Genomic DNA, 17,183 nt, shown 5'->3' with positions numbered 1-17,183 from the left:
TTATTCATAACGTACACTGTGGTTATTCAGGTTATCACACCTAAGCACGTGAGAAACGAACAGATCTTTATGTTCCGCGAATCGGTTCGCGTGAGGGTGGAGATTCAATATTAATGACAAGTGGTGTCCAAATCCACGGCCCAGCGATGTCCTCATCAACGTAATAAACGTTGATCTTGAAGGCCATGCTGTTGCTTGCAGCAGAAGGCGGAAGCGGTTGCGGGAGTCAGAAACACGTCATAGACGTCAAATTCGGCGCTGAGGATCCTCAAAAAGGTATTACCAAGATAAGATAACGCGACATTTAAATGGTTACTTAAGCATATTGCAAATAGGTAGTATTGAATCCATGGCTCATCGACAATTTCAATTGGTATTAGATCTCAAAGGCTATGCTTTTGCGGCCTGCACACGACGGAACTGAGAATACGGCATGGCCGACATGTGTTAAAGATTGTGCATAAACGTTTTTTAATTTTTCTTTTCTCCACTGCCATGTGGCAACACAGAGCACACACATTCAGTACCTCCATAAATTCGTATACGGTGTCAGCAGTCTATGCATATTTACTACAAGCCAGACAAGACTATAAAACCGTGTGTACGCCTTTGTGCAAAGCCCTGCTACCCTAGCTCCTGCTATCGTCGCTGCTTCCCTCGCCATATTTCTGCATACGCCACGTTTTTTTTCCATTCTTATATTCCTATTCCTATATATTCATATTTCCTTTTTCTATATCTCTTTTATATCGTTTTATATCTCTCTTATATTATCTTTTATATCTTTATTACTGTATCTATATATAGCTTAATTTAAGTGTAGTGCCGTGATTATTTTTTCTTTTAAGTTTTCTCTGTAAGTGCTTATATTAATTTATTTGTATGTGTGTATTCAGTGTATAGTTCCTTCATCTTTAAATATAGTTGTGCTACTTTTTTGATTACTTTTCGTACTTTTGTAAGCCTCGTATTTATTTCTTTGTGTTAGTGTGCTTTTTATATTTGTCCTTGAAAATGTCAGTGCCGACACACGCTTATGTGGAATATGAGGACGGAGGCAAGGCGATCGTCTCGGTAAGCCTTATAAAGGATTACAGTCCCAATGATTTCAACGATTTGGCGTGCAACAAGCGCATTTATTGGAGAGACCGTGGAAAAGGCTTCGAAGGAGAGGAAGGTTATTACTCCGGCAACGTCATGGTGTTGGGATGTGAGTATATATCAACTTTCAACACTTCATTTGCTTCGCGGGGGTCGATCGCAGGGCAAAGTTGTGACTGGTGTTGTAGATGTCGCGGGGGGCTTTTCTCGTAGCTGGGTGCTTTTTTTTTTCGTTGCGACGATATATTGAATTTTTCACAAGTAGTTCTCCAGGAGGGCACATGTAACAGGCAAACGGAGGCCTCAGGAAAGCACCTAGATTATGCAGATCGCGGTGCTTAGCGCGGCATTTCATGCAGCCTCTATGTCGCTAAATGAAGCATGCACACAGCGCTGTGTGCGCGTTCCTTTATTGCGTCCAGTTATCGTAACGAGTCCTGATCGACGAGATTAGTGCTGCGATGTTATGGCGATGACTTTTCCAACGTTATTGCTTCTCGCAGCATCAGTGGTCATAGTGACGCTCCGACCGCGCTAGAGTGGCATAGAATTGGCGTAAGGCATTGTCACATAATCGCGGCCTATCTTAGCATACAACTCACGGTGCGATCGTGGTTATAACATAGGCGGCTTATATGTCATTGATAAAGGAAATGGGAAAATAACTGAAAAAAATGTAGCCTTTTATGTGCTCGCCACGCGTTACTTGGTCTGTAATTGGGCCTCGTTGCCGACTCTACCGAAAATTTTAGCTCAACAGACCCTATGTTTCTCATTTGGCACGTGCGACATGTGTTCAAAAGAACGGAAACCTGCTGCATCAAGACTTAACCTGTGTTAACACACGTTAGCACTCAGCATGTTAACAGATGTGATGTGAAGCAACAAAATGCCCATGCTGTAGTGTGCTTGTTTTGGGGCACTTACTGCTTCCGCTTGTTACTTTTCCTTTTCTGTATGTCTTGTAGAATCCCTCAGTTATATTTAGCGCCTACTGTCTCTACATGTGTCCTTATTATTGCTTTTTAATCGGTAACTGCGATGACCATCACAAATGCCATATTTTCTTGTAATCAGCATATTGTTTACATTATCCTTCAGGTGGCAAAGCTGATTTGATTGCGAGGATGTTGAAGCAGCACAAGCCTATTCCCATGGACGTGTTTGAACAATCAAGCGAGAGACATCGCCACAAGCCGAAGCCAGCCCTCAAGGTAATAATAATGATAATAATGCTTTAACAATCAAAGTATGCCGAAACAAATATTATGCAACTTCATTTTCCTCTTGCCATTTACATTATTACTAGGATGTACCAACAAAGGAAAAGCGGCGCCGACTGGAAAGTGCAAAAAAATCAAGAATGCAGAAAATCCTTGAGAAAAAATCTGCTGCTGGAGATACGGACTCCAGCAGTGAAGATGAGTTGGTGCCGAGGAAAATGCTGAAGAAAGCGGAAAATGAGATCGCAGGACTGAAAAATAAGTTAAGAATATGCGAGCAGCAGCGCATTGAAGAGCGGCAGCAGAATGAAAAACGCCACAGCTTGCTCGAGGAGAGGATGAGTGAGTAATAATTTATTTTAAATGACGGTGTCATTTTGCTTAGAAATTTATTTTTGCAGTATTCTGTGTCGCCTCACAAGTGTGCTGTCAGTCCTTGTGCATGAATGGCGTAGTAAAATGCCTCAGCATGCAAACTAAGGTTTTAGATTAATGCTAGTCAGTGGAATTAATTGTGCTATGTGTGGACATTTATGTGACAATTATGATTGTGTTTATGTAAATGTGCACCATGCAGATTCCATGGAGGCCTCCATAATTGAGGCAATAAGAAAAGAAGTTCGTGCGGCAAGGCTGCCTTCACAGGTATGTAATGTGGCATGTTGATATTTTATGGGGAGCAAAATTTCATGATTTTGAAATGTCAAATCAAGTCATGAACTGTTTCCCATGGACGGATTTATAAATTTGGTTACTTGACGATCTAGTTTAACCTTTTGCTGCCGCAATCACACTTCTATCATGACATTTCTTTGGCAGCTGACGTGATTTGCACCCATAGTACTTGATATAGAATTTCTCATCTAAGCAGCAGCAAAATAATATTTGTCGATTTAAGTACACGAGTCTAGCTGCATCCTAATAAACAACTAATAAATGACACTTCTGTATTGCTCATGCACTGATCTCACATTTTGCAAAACTTTAGCCTGTTTACCTTTAACCATGGAGGAAGGAAAAAGATAGGTGGGAGCGTACTGCAACGCGATTGAAGCCAACCTGGTGACCCAACCTGTGGTCGCATGCCGAAGTTTGCGGCTGGTTTTAGTGTTCCCACTCTGCAGGCAGAGCAACGGCAAGGCAGCTGAACAAGCGTGCACCGAATAAATATTGGCATAGCTACTGGGAACCAAACGTCTTAGCAGATCTCGACCAAAGAGGTCACATGTTGGGCCACCACTGTGGCTTCATGGAGCGTTCGCTTGCCAAGGCTGGCTGCCTGACGTAATGCTCCCTCCTATATCTTTCCTTCCTCCATGCATTTAACTGCACAATTATCAATGCATATCTCTAAGCACGTGGGAATCTAATGGCTACAGCAATTTGTCTAAAGCAGCTAAACCTTTTAATTTGCAGTAAAGTTTTGTTGTGTCAAAAACAAAACCCTACAAGCCTTAATGGCCTTACTCATTTACCAGTGCCTATTGGAGAAAATGTAAATGGACTTCTGATAACTGTACTGTTCTTCAATTGCCCTTTAGGGTTGTGCTGCAAATGTTTGCAGCGAAAATTTGCAGCAAGCAGTGCGGGAAGCTCCCATGAAGCCATGTGAGGTGAGAACTTCATTGGCATTGGTATATTTATTTGTTAGAAATGATTATACATTGCTCATTATTTATGTAGTCAACTTTAAAACAAATCTAACTTACCACGAAATGCTAGTGTAAACTTGATGGTATTGAGCTTTGGTGTCGTATATTTTATGCTGAATTATAATTTAAGGTAATCAAACCAAGAAATGGGGAGTGTGTGTTACTCAACAGCATTTCTAGTTTGCATATGTACGGCTTTGTTATGCGCTATGCATATTTTGTGCATGTTAGTGCACGTAATACTGTACTTATGGCTATATACTAGTTACTGTGGATAAGCTTTTCTTTGCTTCTTTGCACATTCCTGTTTGTGTACAGTCTAGCTTCTGTATCACTGGTGAGCACTAGGTAGCATTATTGTGCAATGCATGGAATCCTGCTAATATGTCTGCAGTGTAGATTTCTCAGCGACAAGATCATTACAATTGTTTTCTGAAATAAAAATGTGTTTCGCAGTGCAAGAAATAATGTGTAAACTTTCATTAAGGGTTGTTTCAATGCAGTAGCAGTATAATTAGCAGAGTGGCAAATTGAGTGAATTGGCATTCGTTGTCAAATAAACATAACAGCACTAACAACAAGGGAGAAAAAATGTACGACACAGAAAAGTGCCTGTAGCACTAGCTGTTACTTCCGTTTCAAATTTAGCTGAAGTTATACCCACCACTGTGGTTCAGCCACTGCGACGTCCTACCACAGAGCACAAAGTAAAAAGAAATAATTATCAGTGTTGTGAGCCACAATCCAATGAAGCCAGAATTCAAAACAGCTCATGCATCGATTTATGTGTACATTGACGAACCTGAGGTTTTAAAAAAGTATCTGGAGCCCTTTACATGGCTTTTCTCATAATCTGTGGGATTCACGTCCAAAGGCCAGGTTGTTATATCTCCTTTGCATTAAACAGTCATAGGCAGAAAAAGCTGATACTCGCTCATACTTGCTCGCCTATATATTTGGAGGCTATGCACTCACTCGCAGTCATTGGCACTTGCATTCATGAAAGAAAGAAAATCTATTCCCGCATTGTGCAATACAAAATGGTATACAGTATCATGTGGCATTTGCAGTTGCTTGCATTGACACTTAATGGTACCTAGTCATGATAATTCTTGCATCCACAACCATTCACTCACATTACATTCACTCGCACTTGTGGACAGCCACCTATTATACTCGCATTCACTGAAACTCGCTGCCATCAAATTTCATTCATAGTCGTGTTTATCAGCACTTGCTGTTATCCATACGTCCCCTCAAGCTTGTTAACACTCCCATTCATACACACATCCTTGCACTTATCATTACTCACTAGCACCCTCCTATGCCTGTGAAATAAGCGTGGAGCAAGTACGAGTTGGTATACTTGTGAACATTTTGACCAATACAAATTAAAAAGCTGGTGTTTTTCTTCCAGCGCAGCAATATGCAATAGTATAATAATTCACAAGTTTCTGAGGCTTTACTAGTTCTCAACAGTAGTGATAGCACGTAGTGCTCTGCAGTGTTGCATAGTTGTCACACATAGGCAACACATGGGCCGTAGTATTTCCGCCAGCAAGATAACCTTATGCATTCAGCTGAAGAGTACCATGTAGTGCGACACAAATTTTTAGGTGGTTTAAAGCTTCAAATATTGGGTAAGCTTGCATTGAATTTAGACTGAAGAATGCACACACTTCAGGTTGTCCCCATGCAGCAACCAAATGAACAATCAGTGTTTGATGTTTCTCTTTCCTGTTGTGCAGCATCATTCCTACATTCTGCTCCCAAGCAATCGTTTTTTCTAGCCCAGACATATGTTTAAGTAATAGCTGACAAGCACGCTTCTTGCTTCTCGGTCCAGATCTATGTGTTTTGAGCCATTAGCAAGGAAGGTGGCAGGTTAGGCCCTGTTTAATTTCAGAAAAGGGCTCAAAAAGAACTTTGCCATCGCTCTTAGACACTTTGCATAGCTTCTTTATAGTTCATGTGCTAATGCTGATAAGTCTGTGGCCTACACATTTAAAGAATTGATGTGTGGTGGTAATTGCGATGTGTTTGGTTCCTGGATTTCAGGATAATTCCATTCAGGAAGAGTCTGCCACACTGTATGAGGTATGTATACACAATACATAAAAGCCCAGCTAGTGTGTTTTGCATGGGGCTGCGAAAAATTAAGATCTGGAAATCTGAACAGCCAGAACGAAGACAGATTTGTACGCATTTAGTTTGTACTTTGCAAACCTAATGTAGCAGCCACGGGACTATAAATGATATTGTTGCTTTCGCCACTTTATCTAAGAGAGCGGATGCTGAAGTGAGTGGGCGAAAGCACGGTCTTGTTAATTTTTAGCAGAATAAAATGACCTAGTGAACATTGTCTTTAGCTTTTTTGGATTGCGAGCACTTTTTTCTTGAAGCTAAGCTTTTTTCCTATATTTTTCTATCTCCCCTTTTCCTAAGCCTGTGTTTGGCATGGTTGCTGCTGCTGCGGTATCTTTGTAGGTATGATTGTTGATATGTATATGCAGGTTTATGTGAAAAGATTGCAGGCTCCAGCACTTGGGCTGACATAGCTCTGTATGCTCTCGGACTCACTAATGCCAGTTAGCATGCTATATTCTGGATAAAAAGAAAGTTGCTATTTAAGATGTGGGTATAATGATGACTTGAAGGTATTTTTAAAAATCGCACTGACCTCTTAATGTTATATCCAGTGGCACCTTGGGTTTAGGCATTCGGCATGTGCCACTGTGACCCAAGGGGCTACAGAATTATTAAATTTAGCTAGATGTGTGCCATACAAACATCATGGTGTTGCTTTTGTCATTGTTGCATCGCTGCATGCAGTAGACATCTCACAATGTGTATCTGCATCTGCTTTATTTGGCATTTGCAATATGACATAACCTGTGAGCAGTGTAGTGCATAAAGAAAAAGAAATTGCATGAGACACTTGCACACATATGTTTATGGTGAACAAACATAAACATTGCATAATTAAAGTTACAGGTCCCACAGGGTGAAAGTAAACACTATTATATGCACCTTTACTTTCATAGCACTTCATTAAGCATGTCACTAAGACTTTGCTTCACGTTGACTCCAGTGTGTCTTGGATCTGCATAATTATTTTTTGGTGTTCTGCATGGGCTGCCACACTGTATTGCTCAGTTGTATTTGTTCTCTAACCTGCATCTATTGTACACCCTTGAGGTACTCGTTGCTATGATGTGCTATCAACTTGCTATTTGTGCTCAGGATTTGGATCTCGGCACTGCCCCAATGGATGGGGCACTGCCAGCTCATTGCGAGTCGGCAAAGCCCAGCTGCGTCCTTGGGCCTCGTGAAGAGGTGGCAGGCAGCCAGGTAGCCAGCCATGTGCCTTCCACCCATGTGAGTGTATAGATTTATCCTGATAATTTGCACCTGCTAAGCCACTATGCTTGCTAGACAAAGCCTAACGAAGTGTTTATTTCCTCTTGTTAAACATTGTGTCATACTGAAGAATTAATATTGCCATGAATGCACTTGCAGTTGGTCTGCTTGAATTTTCTAATCATACTTTGTATACTAGTTTATGCCAACTCATTATGAGAATCGTGCTATGCGGATAGAGCTATCTGCCTCCTGCTTAGAAGGCACAGTACGCACCTCTTTGGCCTCTGCTTCACGTAGACGGCAACCCCAGGCTGACCCACACGGGAGAAATCGGTAGTTGCCCTTTCCTATCCTCCTCTCTAATCTTTGTCTTTCTCTTGCTTTCGATCTTCCCTGTTTCCTCTTGGCTTCCTCTTACTTCCACTTTTTCCAAACAGCAAGGGTTAACCTTGTGTGGGATAGCCAACCTTGGTTATAACAGATTTGGTTATAGTAGGGTACGTACAGCTGGCGCCTGCAGGACGTGTTTTTTCACGGTCTTGCATCATCCCCTTGTTGGGCTCCATATGGAGGTGGGTGGTTGGCGGTGCTGCTGAATTTCCGCATATATTTATGGCATGTTCTTCTCCCCCACTTGCTGATCGCCCTCATAAACGAGGGCGCACCGAAGAAGTATTTAGCTTCTATGGCCAACATAGTGAAAACTTTCCCAAATTCCATGTCATGCATTCTGAGAAAACCGCAATGTCACTGAGAATGATCTCCTTTTCTGGTGTCGAAATCAATAACCAATGTTCTTGGTCAAGGCTATAAACTTTCCAAACTTCCAAGTGGAGATCTCCTTTTAGAACTCCGAGATCAAAATCAATATGAAAGGCTGCCGAATCTTGTCTTTTGGTGACTTTCCAGTGAATGTGACGCCGCATCGCACCATAAACACCAGCCGTGGTGTTGTATTTGATAGTGACCTGATTGATTTGACAGAGGCTGAACTACTTGAAGGCTGGGGTGACCAGAATGTGATCAGTGTAAAACGAATCAAGATGAGGTGCGATGGTAAAGAAATACAGACTAAGCATCTTATTCTCACATTCGGCTCAGGTGTTCTGCCTGAAACAATCGAGGCAGGCTATGGAAGATCAGGGTCAGGCCATATATACCAAATTTCCTCCGATGCTTTTAAATGTCAAAGGTTCGGCCACAGTTCCCAGAACTGCTATGGCTGAATAACCTGTGCCAAATGGCAGCGACCATGAACATCCGTCCGAGTCATGCGTGAACACTGCACACTGAATTGTGAAGGGGAGCACCCTGCGTACTCGCGGTCCTGCCCATCTTAGAAAAAAGGAAAAGAAATAATGGCAATCAAAATCAAAGAGCAAATTTCGTTTAAAGAGGCACGCAGGCATGTATCCTTCTTGCCAAAGTGGCGTGTCGGGGCAGTGCCACATCTGCCTCCAGCGGCTGTCTGGCCCATACACAGTGAGCCGGCAGTGCCGTCACCTGCCCCCTGGGCGGTTGCAGCTGGCGCTGTTCCACCGTCCGAGATGAAGGGGCCATCGACCTCTGGGCTGGTGGCCTCAAAGGCCTCATCACTTAAGAGGCTTTCTCGACAAACAAATCGCTCTCAAGAGCCGGTGTCCAGCGCCTCGCAGGAGGCGATGTACACAACACTTAGTCAAACAGCACCACCAGCGCCTTAGGAGCGGCGAGAATCTTGACCGTTCCATAACAGAGAAACATCGCATTATGGGACCGGCAAAGGGCCCTGTAACCTAACTTTTCTTGTTAGACACACAGCACTAACCTCGTTCCCATATGGATACGCAAATATTACAATGGAACGTGAGCGGACTTCTTCACAACCTTGACGATGTTAAAGAACTCCTCCGCAAATTCACTCCAAGGGTGCCGTGTGTACAAGAAACACACCTAAAATTAATGCAGACCAACTTTCTAAGGCAATATGCCACTTTCTGCAAACACCGTGATGATGCACTCACCTTCTCAGGGCGTGTAGCCGTAATAGTCTATAAGGGCGTTGAATGTCGGCAAATAAATCTCTGAACCTCCCTCGAGGCAGTTGCATTACGAGCTGTGCTATTTGGTCAGCTAATTACGGTTAGTTTGATGTACGTCTCCCCTTCCTGTCAACTTACTAAAGCAGAGTTTCACAGCTTGATCGATGAACTTCCTCCATCATGTATAGTCGTGGTGATCTAAATGCACATAGGCCCATGTGGGGCAACACATGTGCGGATGCGTGTGGGTGCCCGATAGAAAATTTTGTTTTCTTTAGGTGCATGCTTATTGAACAAAAAAGAACCAACATACTACACTGTTACACATAAAGTATACTCGTCCATAGACTTGAGCATAGTTTCGAGCTCACTATTTCGTTACCTGGAGTGGTCTGTTCCGAAGAACCCCTATGGGAGTGACTACTTCCCAATTACATTAAAGGTAACAAAACCAGATGCATGCTGTCCACATTTTCCTTGATGGAACCTCGAATCAGCAAACTGGGAACTTTTTTCGAGAACTCGCATATTTAGGCGGTGATGACAATTCTGATTTTAACGTAGATGATGCTGTGGCATACCTAACTGATTGTGTTATTGATGCTGCAACAAAATGTATTAAACAATTTAACAGACTGGCAAAGAATCGTCGCAACCCATGGTGGAATGACGAATCTAGGAAAGCCCTAAAAAAATCAAAACAAAGCTTGGGGATTGTTTTACAATTCTCCAACAGCTGAAAACCTTATTTCATTGTGGCCAGAATATTGTGTCCGGCTTTTGCTATCCTGAGGTTTGATTATGTGTTAATTGAATGCTAGACTAATGAACTTGTTTGGCACGGGAAAATTTGTGTTTATGGCATTGAAGAACCATTTATATAAAAAAAAAAACTTTTAATTTATCTCCAGGTAGGTTCTGCTTATGTAGTTTGTAGTTTACTTTTTGCCAGTGGCGATGCTGGCTTGTCTTATAGCACGTGCTTGATGCACAAGCAATGTGGAAATGAGGTATAATCACATTCACTGATTATGCATGCTTATTGTATGCAGTCTTCTGTAGGGTATTCTTTCTAATGTCAGGTTTGATATTTTTTTGTGTAAAACAGAAAAAACTAGGAAAGGTAGGTTGGCTAACCACATAGGTGTGCTGCTTTTATTTCAGGGGCCAGTCCCAGTACCTGCAGAGCTGGGTGTGGAAGCTCCACTCTTCACACCAGTTGGTGGAAAGGCAAGCTGTGTTTGCTTATCTGAATCAAACTAGTTTATGTCATTATACACCAGAATATGTGCCGAGTACTTTACTTGGTACTAACTGTGGAGCTTAGTGTATGCAGTTGTGAAAGCAGCCAGCCAGTACAGCAGTGTTCTGAAGAAATAACAGGTGCTGACGTGCTAGTATTTCAAGTTCATTCGAAGTGCATATAAAGATTGTCATTATTCTACTAAAATTCGTATTTCTGGTAATGTACCACTTCTACAATTGTTTTATCCGTCTATTAAAATGAATGCTCTGCTAGCAGTGGTGCATTGCTGTGTGAGCAGGAAAAGTCGACATCAATCGTCTATGAGCAATGGTTTATGAGAGTACTTATGTGCAGTAATACCTTGTTAACTGAAAGTAGTAAAATCTGGAAAAAATTTGAGACAAGTGAATTTTCCAGATAATCAGTCGTGGAAATTGCAGTGAAAAGCTGAGTTCGTTTTAAAAAATTTACTGCTACTGACAAGCTTTTCAACAACAGCTAAACATAAAGGTTTCAAAGAAATAAATAAAAACATGCCAGAGATATCAATCAGCTCCATTTTGTGGCACTGCAGTCTTACTCTGTGCATGAAAAGTGCGTAGGGCTGGTCTGCTTCGTTGTAGCTCCTGGACCTAGAAAAGCGTCCTTGAGCCGCTTCACACATCGCATGAGCTGATCGTTCCCGACGCTGCATTTAACTTTATTTTGCAGCAAGTGAAGCACGTTTCTTGTTTCAGCAGATGTCGGCACCTCTTTAGGTCTTGCATTATAATTGCCTTCACCGCCCCTTCTGTTTGTAGCCATCCCAGCGATTTCGGTGTCAGTAAATTCACCTATCACCGGTACATCCTGGTTGCATAGCACACACTTGTAAATGCTCATGTCGCTTTCTACTATGCAACACACGTAGCACAGACTTACAGGGAACCCTGCCACAGAAAGCGATGTGAGCATTCACGAGTATGCGCTATATGCAAGCAGGGCATACCGAAATGCATGCTGCACATGGGTTTTTATTCTATGCTGTATAGACTAAAATTCAGTGCCGCGAGCATTGTGTAGAATAAAAGTAAAACGGAAATTGGACTTCTGATGGTAAATCGCATGCGTTGCACAAAGCGAACACAACGAACTGTGTCAAGCATGCTATTTTGCCGGGCCTGCCTCTGCGCATGTCTCTCCCATCACATGATGTGCTACATGGTTGCTTGACAAAGTTGTTATGCCACTAGGTTCTTAGTTCACATCCTAGGAAAGTGTCCACTTCGTGGTAGGTGCAGCAGTCTTGCGCGAAGCTTGTTTAACGGTCCTGCGGCAGAGTTCTTGTTCCACTCTTAGTGAAGATTTTGAGGTATCCGCTATTTGGTCCAAAAATAGTTCGATGCCTTGGAAAAATTCCACTGCCGATTTTTTTTTTAGATGTGAGAGTTTGAGTTAACACGGTATTACTGTAGTATGATAAGGCAGCTCAGGAGTTCTTACCATGTTTAGTAAGTAGTGTGCCAAGGCCTTGATTCAGACTAGTTGGTCTCGTACTGGGAGCCTCAATATCGGTTAAAATGCAGGGACAGATAAATGACTACCGCATATGGTGCTAACTTCCAACTGCTTATTTTGGAAAGGAAGATGTCCTTTTATGGACTCTGCACACGTCAACAATGGTGTGACATCCTGTAAATGACAGCACGCAAACATCACTTTTTAATTAAGCAAGTTTTTTATGGGATGGTGACAGGGACGTAGTGCTGATGCACCTGTCTGCTAAGTACCGAGTATGAACAGCTTCTATTACCTCGCATGTCAGCTGTTGTCTGGCTCTGCCCACGATACTGCACTGGTCAAACAAATGTGCAACCACACTTTCTACAATATTGGGCCAGTGACTCACTGCCAAATTTCTTTACACTGTTATTATGCTCCCGTAGCCAATCATTCAGGCATCATCCTGTTTGTCCTACATAAGATTGCAGACTGCATTGCAGGTGTAAGTGGCAGATGACGCAGTGGTGTTTGGCAACAGCATTCAGGTTAGTCATCCAGCATAGCCTTGCTAGCTTGTTAGGTGCAGAGAATACTAGTTGTACATTCAATCGCTGGCCAATCTTTTTTGCGCTGTGTGATAACTTATGTATTGAATAAAAAGAAAAGCCTCGCAGTTCAAAAACAATTTGTCCTGGTCTGGGACTCGAACCCGGGACCACTGCCTTTCCGGGGCAGCCGCTCTGCCATCTGAGCTAACCTGGCGGCTAGCAGATGGCAGGGCGAAGTCGAACTTGTTGACAACTCGAAGCAATAAAAGGCAAGAGTTTGACCTAATATTTCTGCGGAAAACCGCAAGGTAAATAGGGGCGTGCCAAGGCATTGATAATCCGCAACCGCAAATCATTCGCAGCCACGACTGTAGGCAACATTCAGTACGAGAAAAGAGAGCAAAAATGAAGTTTGGTTTAAATTTTCTCGGCTGCTAATCAACCCCTTTCTGCAAGAATATCTTGGCAATTGCTATGAACGGTTGGAGGTCTGCTTTACCCTTTATTAATTACTTCTCTCCAACTTGCGGGTTTTTGTAGAACTATTAGGTCAACCTCTTGCCTTTGCTTCAAGTTGTCGACAAATTTGACTTCGCCCTGCCATCTACTAGCCGCTTGGTTAGCTCGGATGGTAGAGCGGCTGCCCCGGAAAGGCAGTGGTCCCGGGTTCGAGTTCCAGACCAGGACAAATTGTTTTTCAACTGCGTGGCTTTTCTTTTTATTAAATACATAAGTTATCACACAACTCGAAAAAGATTGGCCAGCGATTGAATGTACAACTAGTATTCTCTGCACCTAACAAGCTAGCAAGGGTATGCTGGATGACTAACCCAAATGATGATGCCAAACTCCACTGCGAAAAAAGGCGTGAAAATAAGTTTGTTGATTGTGCCTCGTGCATCATCGGGCAATACACCTGCAGTGCTTTAGATTCTCTATGTAGGACAAACAGGATGATGCCTGAATGATTGGCTACGGGAGCATAACAATCTAAAGAAATTTGGCAGTTAGTCAGTAGCGTGACATTGTAGAAAGTGTGGTTGCACCTTTGTTTGACCAGTGCAGTATCTGGGCAGGGCCGGACAGCAGCTGACATGTGGTGTAATAGAAGCTGTTCATATTAAGTACTTAGTAGACAGGTGCGTTTACATTGTGGCCTTGTCACTATACCATAAGGAACTGGCAGCATACGTTCTAGGAGAGAAAAAATAATAGAGTAATGCAGAATGTTGCAGGAAGCTCATTGCATAAAAGATATCTGATATAGTTTAAGTCCTGCATCTGTTGCGCTACCAAATAAAGAAAAACCCATGCTAATGGTGGTATCTTACATGTGCGTGGAATGTGGTTTGGTGAAAGTACCATGTGTTGAACAGTTGCTTATGCTATTGTGTAACATTAAGAGCTTTTTTTCAATGCCATGAAACCAGTTGAAGACTAGTGCCCTTTCTGTCCTGTCATCCTTTCTGCATTGTAAGACATTTTTTTTCCTCCAGAGGATGAGTACTTCTATTCAATTAGTTCAGCACTGCAGGTGACATTAGGTATTGCCTAATGACTCGGGCTCTGAGCAAGGTGTGCGACTATTGTGCAATGCAAAAGAGCAAAAGCAGTGCCAGTGTCCAACTGAAATGACACAGCAAGTCAACATTGCCTTGTCATTGGGGGAAATTGTACAGGGATGCCAAAATGTGTCATGCCTTGTTGTGTCTTTATTCTCACATTTGCTAGCTGCCTTGCATGACACTGCATTGGCCACCTGCCTTCAGAACTGCATAATTGCCCTCTGTAGTCGGGATGATCATGACCACGGTTTCGTTCGCAGCTGTTGTGACAAGTAGTAGTTCATTGCGACTTGGTGCAATGCATGCTGTCTCACAAACATGGTGTCTATTGAGGATAGTGATTGTACTGTGGCCAGGCTTGCATCCAATCAGCCAGTTACATTGAGATTGTTGTACAATCTGTTGTACAGCCAGCGCAGTGGTGAAAAAATTATCGGGATGGACATGTGGTAGTGAATAGCATGCCTCCGACAAAGATGCGGCCAAGTCTTGTACTATGACTGCACTGCAAAGAAAGTACTTCCTCAAGGCCCTTGCCGCTGCGGGCAGTATGATCAGTCGCTAAATGACATCTGCAGCTCCTGCACTGCTTATATGTGAAGTATAAACAGGATTTGCGGATTGATTCAGTATAAAAGTGTGTTGGTGTGAACATTTGTTTTTTTTCTTTTCATACCCTTAACAATTTAACATTTGGTTAATTCAGAATTTAGTTCCAGTCCTGTGAAATTTGAATGAATGAGGTTTTACTGTATTACACCCCTTCTTTCACCGCATGTGTAATTTGAGCTCACTGGGATACTGCAAGAAGTGTTTTCAGCCTCAAGGGTAAGATTGCTAGCTCTGGGACAAAGCAGCTCCTTAAGTGTGCAATAAGTTTTACTGTGGTTTTCTGCTCTTCCCATCTGCTTCCCTAGACTTTTTCTCAAGTCTAAATAAAAACTAGTATATCCCGTACAAAAGGTGCTTGTCGCTGACTGTGGGATTAAATGTGGTGAATCCTCCGAGGTAGAATTGTTGTCCCTAGCTGGGCCATTATCAGTGAAGCTTCATCGACTAGGGCTTCCTACAGTCAGGGCGTAAACTTTGAACCTTTTGCATATATCTTGGTTTTATCCTTGAGTGCCATCACTGTTTGGCAACCTACTTTTCCTTAATAACTGTTACCTTTTTTATCCATTATTTCAAGAACAGAGACTTTTTCTGAGAGTACATATGCTCTTTTGTATTTGAGTAATTAATCTCTTGCAATTTTTATCTTTTGTAGGTACACATTGGAAATGGCCTGTTTATTTGTGCCAATAAGTGGACCTGGGTGAACCAAGCGAAAACGGACAGTACGTTTGCCAGGGAGGTTGCCCGGTGCCTGTGGCAGCCGCATGAATTGGTGGGCAGGAGCGTGACCGGCAAAGTCTGCATGAGCAAACTCAAGGAAGGTGGCGAAGCAAAGCCAGCGTTAACGCCAGAGAAACTTGGTGCAGTTCGAAGTAAGTAGACCCTGCCCTGCTAGCTCATGTTTTCATAACGATTGCGAAGTGTTTTGAAGTTAAAGGAGCAATGCCTATCACATGGTGCTATTTCTGCACGAATATAATGGGCTGTAAGATGGGGTTGTATAGAGGTGATCTTGTTATATGGGCCGACATAGTTTACATCTACACATCAGGGGCATGCATAGCTGTATGTGCATATTTAGTGACGCGCTCTCGCTAATAAAAAACTATCACTTAGTTTCTATGGTGGTATTATAGGTGCATTAATCTTTCCTATTAATAGTTCTGCACTGGCATCTATGCAGTGTTTTCCATCTGCATATTCCGCGGTGCGGTAACTAAAAGCTGTGTAATTTGTGTAGTCACTTGCATGAGCTGGTATATACTTGATTAATTAATGTAAAGTATGTGTGGAAATGTATTAGACTATTTCTGTGGTGTTTTATTGCAATTCTGCAGCCATTTATATTGTTTGTAAAACACGAACATTTCACAGAGATGGGAACAAGAATGCGAGGACGAGCACTTGCTTTCAACTGCTGTGGTTAATGTTGAAATATCAATTTACGTTGGTAAAAAACTCATAAGCCTCCGTGCTCTATTTTTGCGGTTTCTCTGTGAGATGTTCACGCTTTACACTCAATATCGTGCCAGAACTAGCCCAATCAGTTACACAGTGGAGCCACCTACTGTGCATGTCAGTTCCAATGGCTTGTGGAATCTAACGGGGCATGCTTTGTTTGCATTTTTTGTGCAGAGTCATACGAGCACTTTGTGGCAAACCACCCGAGCACTGTAGATACGGAGGCCAGGAGGCTCAAAGACTTGAACAAGCATCTGGCCACCATGCTGCGTGATGCCAAATAAAGATGGTTTGTGCTGCGTGCCCTAAAATTGACCTCTTCGGAGCTGGTGGCTCATTGCCCGACTCACGTGCGATTGAAATTCACTCGCTGCAATGTTGGCAGACGATGTTACTGTGTGCAACTTCATCAGAAATATTGCATGAACAAAAGAACTCGTTCAACACAAATGAGAACACTTGTACAATGTAGCTAAATAAGAATAGCGTCTTTTGCATAGCTGAAGAGAACATTTTCATGCAGAACGATATCGTGGAGCGTAGCCATGCGAGAACGATATCGTGGAGCGTAGCCATGCGAGAACGATATCGTCAAGCATAGCCATGCGAGAACTATATCGTCAAGCATAGCTATGCGAGAACGATCTCGCTTACTGTAGCCATGCGAGAATCTCGTTCAGTGACGATGTCCACTCGTACACATGTGACATACGATGTCGCTGAGTCTACGAAGCAATAATAGCGTAGAGAAGTTCTCGCTCAATTATCATACATATTTTTTCAATAGGGGAGAAGCGAGCGCCGGATCAGGAAGGCCAACGTAAATATACCTCGTAGCGATCTTTCCATAGAAGGCTATGCGTTCGAAATATGGTGGTTCTTGGGCGCTTCACGGGGCTTAGCGCC

The 17,183-nt window shown here is 42.7% G+C and overlaps 1 protein-coding gene across 1 annotated transcript; it reads left to right on the top strand.

The window, feature by feature from the left end:
- Positions 1–2,261: 2,261 nt before the first annotated feature.
- On the top strand, positions 2,262–8,890 carry LOC139050143 (uncharacterized). The gene is made up of 6 exons (XM_070526360.1): positions 2,262–2,315; positions 2,411–2,666; positions 2,902–2,969; positions 3,866–3,937; positions 7,220–7,354; positions 8,783–8,890. Exons 2-6 carry the CDS (start codon positions 2,465–2,467, stop codon positions 8,888–8,890), a joined length of 585 nt encoding a protein of 194 aa, XP_070382461.1. The 5' UTR covers positions 2,262–2,315; positions 2,411–2,464.
- Positions 8,891–17,183: the final 8,293 nt, after the last annotated feature.

This window comes from Dermacentor albipictus, chromosome 9 (genome assembly GCF_038994185.2).
Source record: "Dermacentor albipictus isolate Rhodes 1998 colony chromosome 9, USDA_Dalb.pri_finalv2, whole genome shotgun sequence".
NCBI lineage: Eukaryota > Metazoa > Arthropoda > Arachnida > Ixodida > Ixodidae > Dermacentor > Dermacentor albipictus.
The sequence above is the reverse complement of the archived record's forward strand: the minus strand, read 5'-3'. Positions and strand labels throughout refer to the sequence as shown.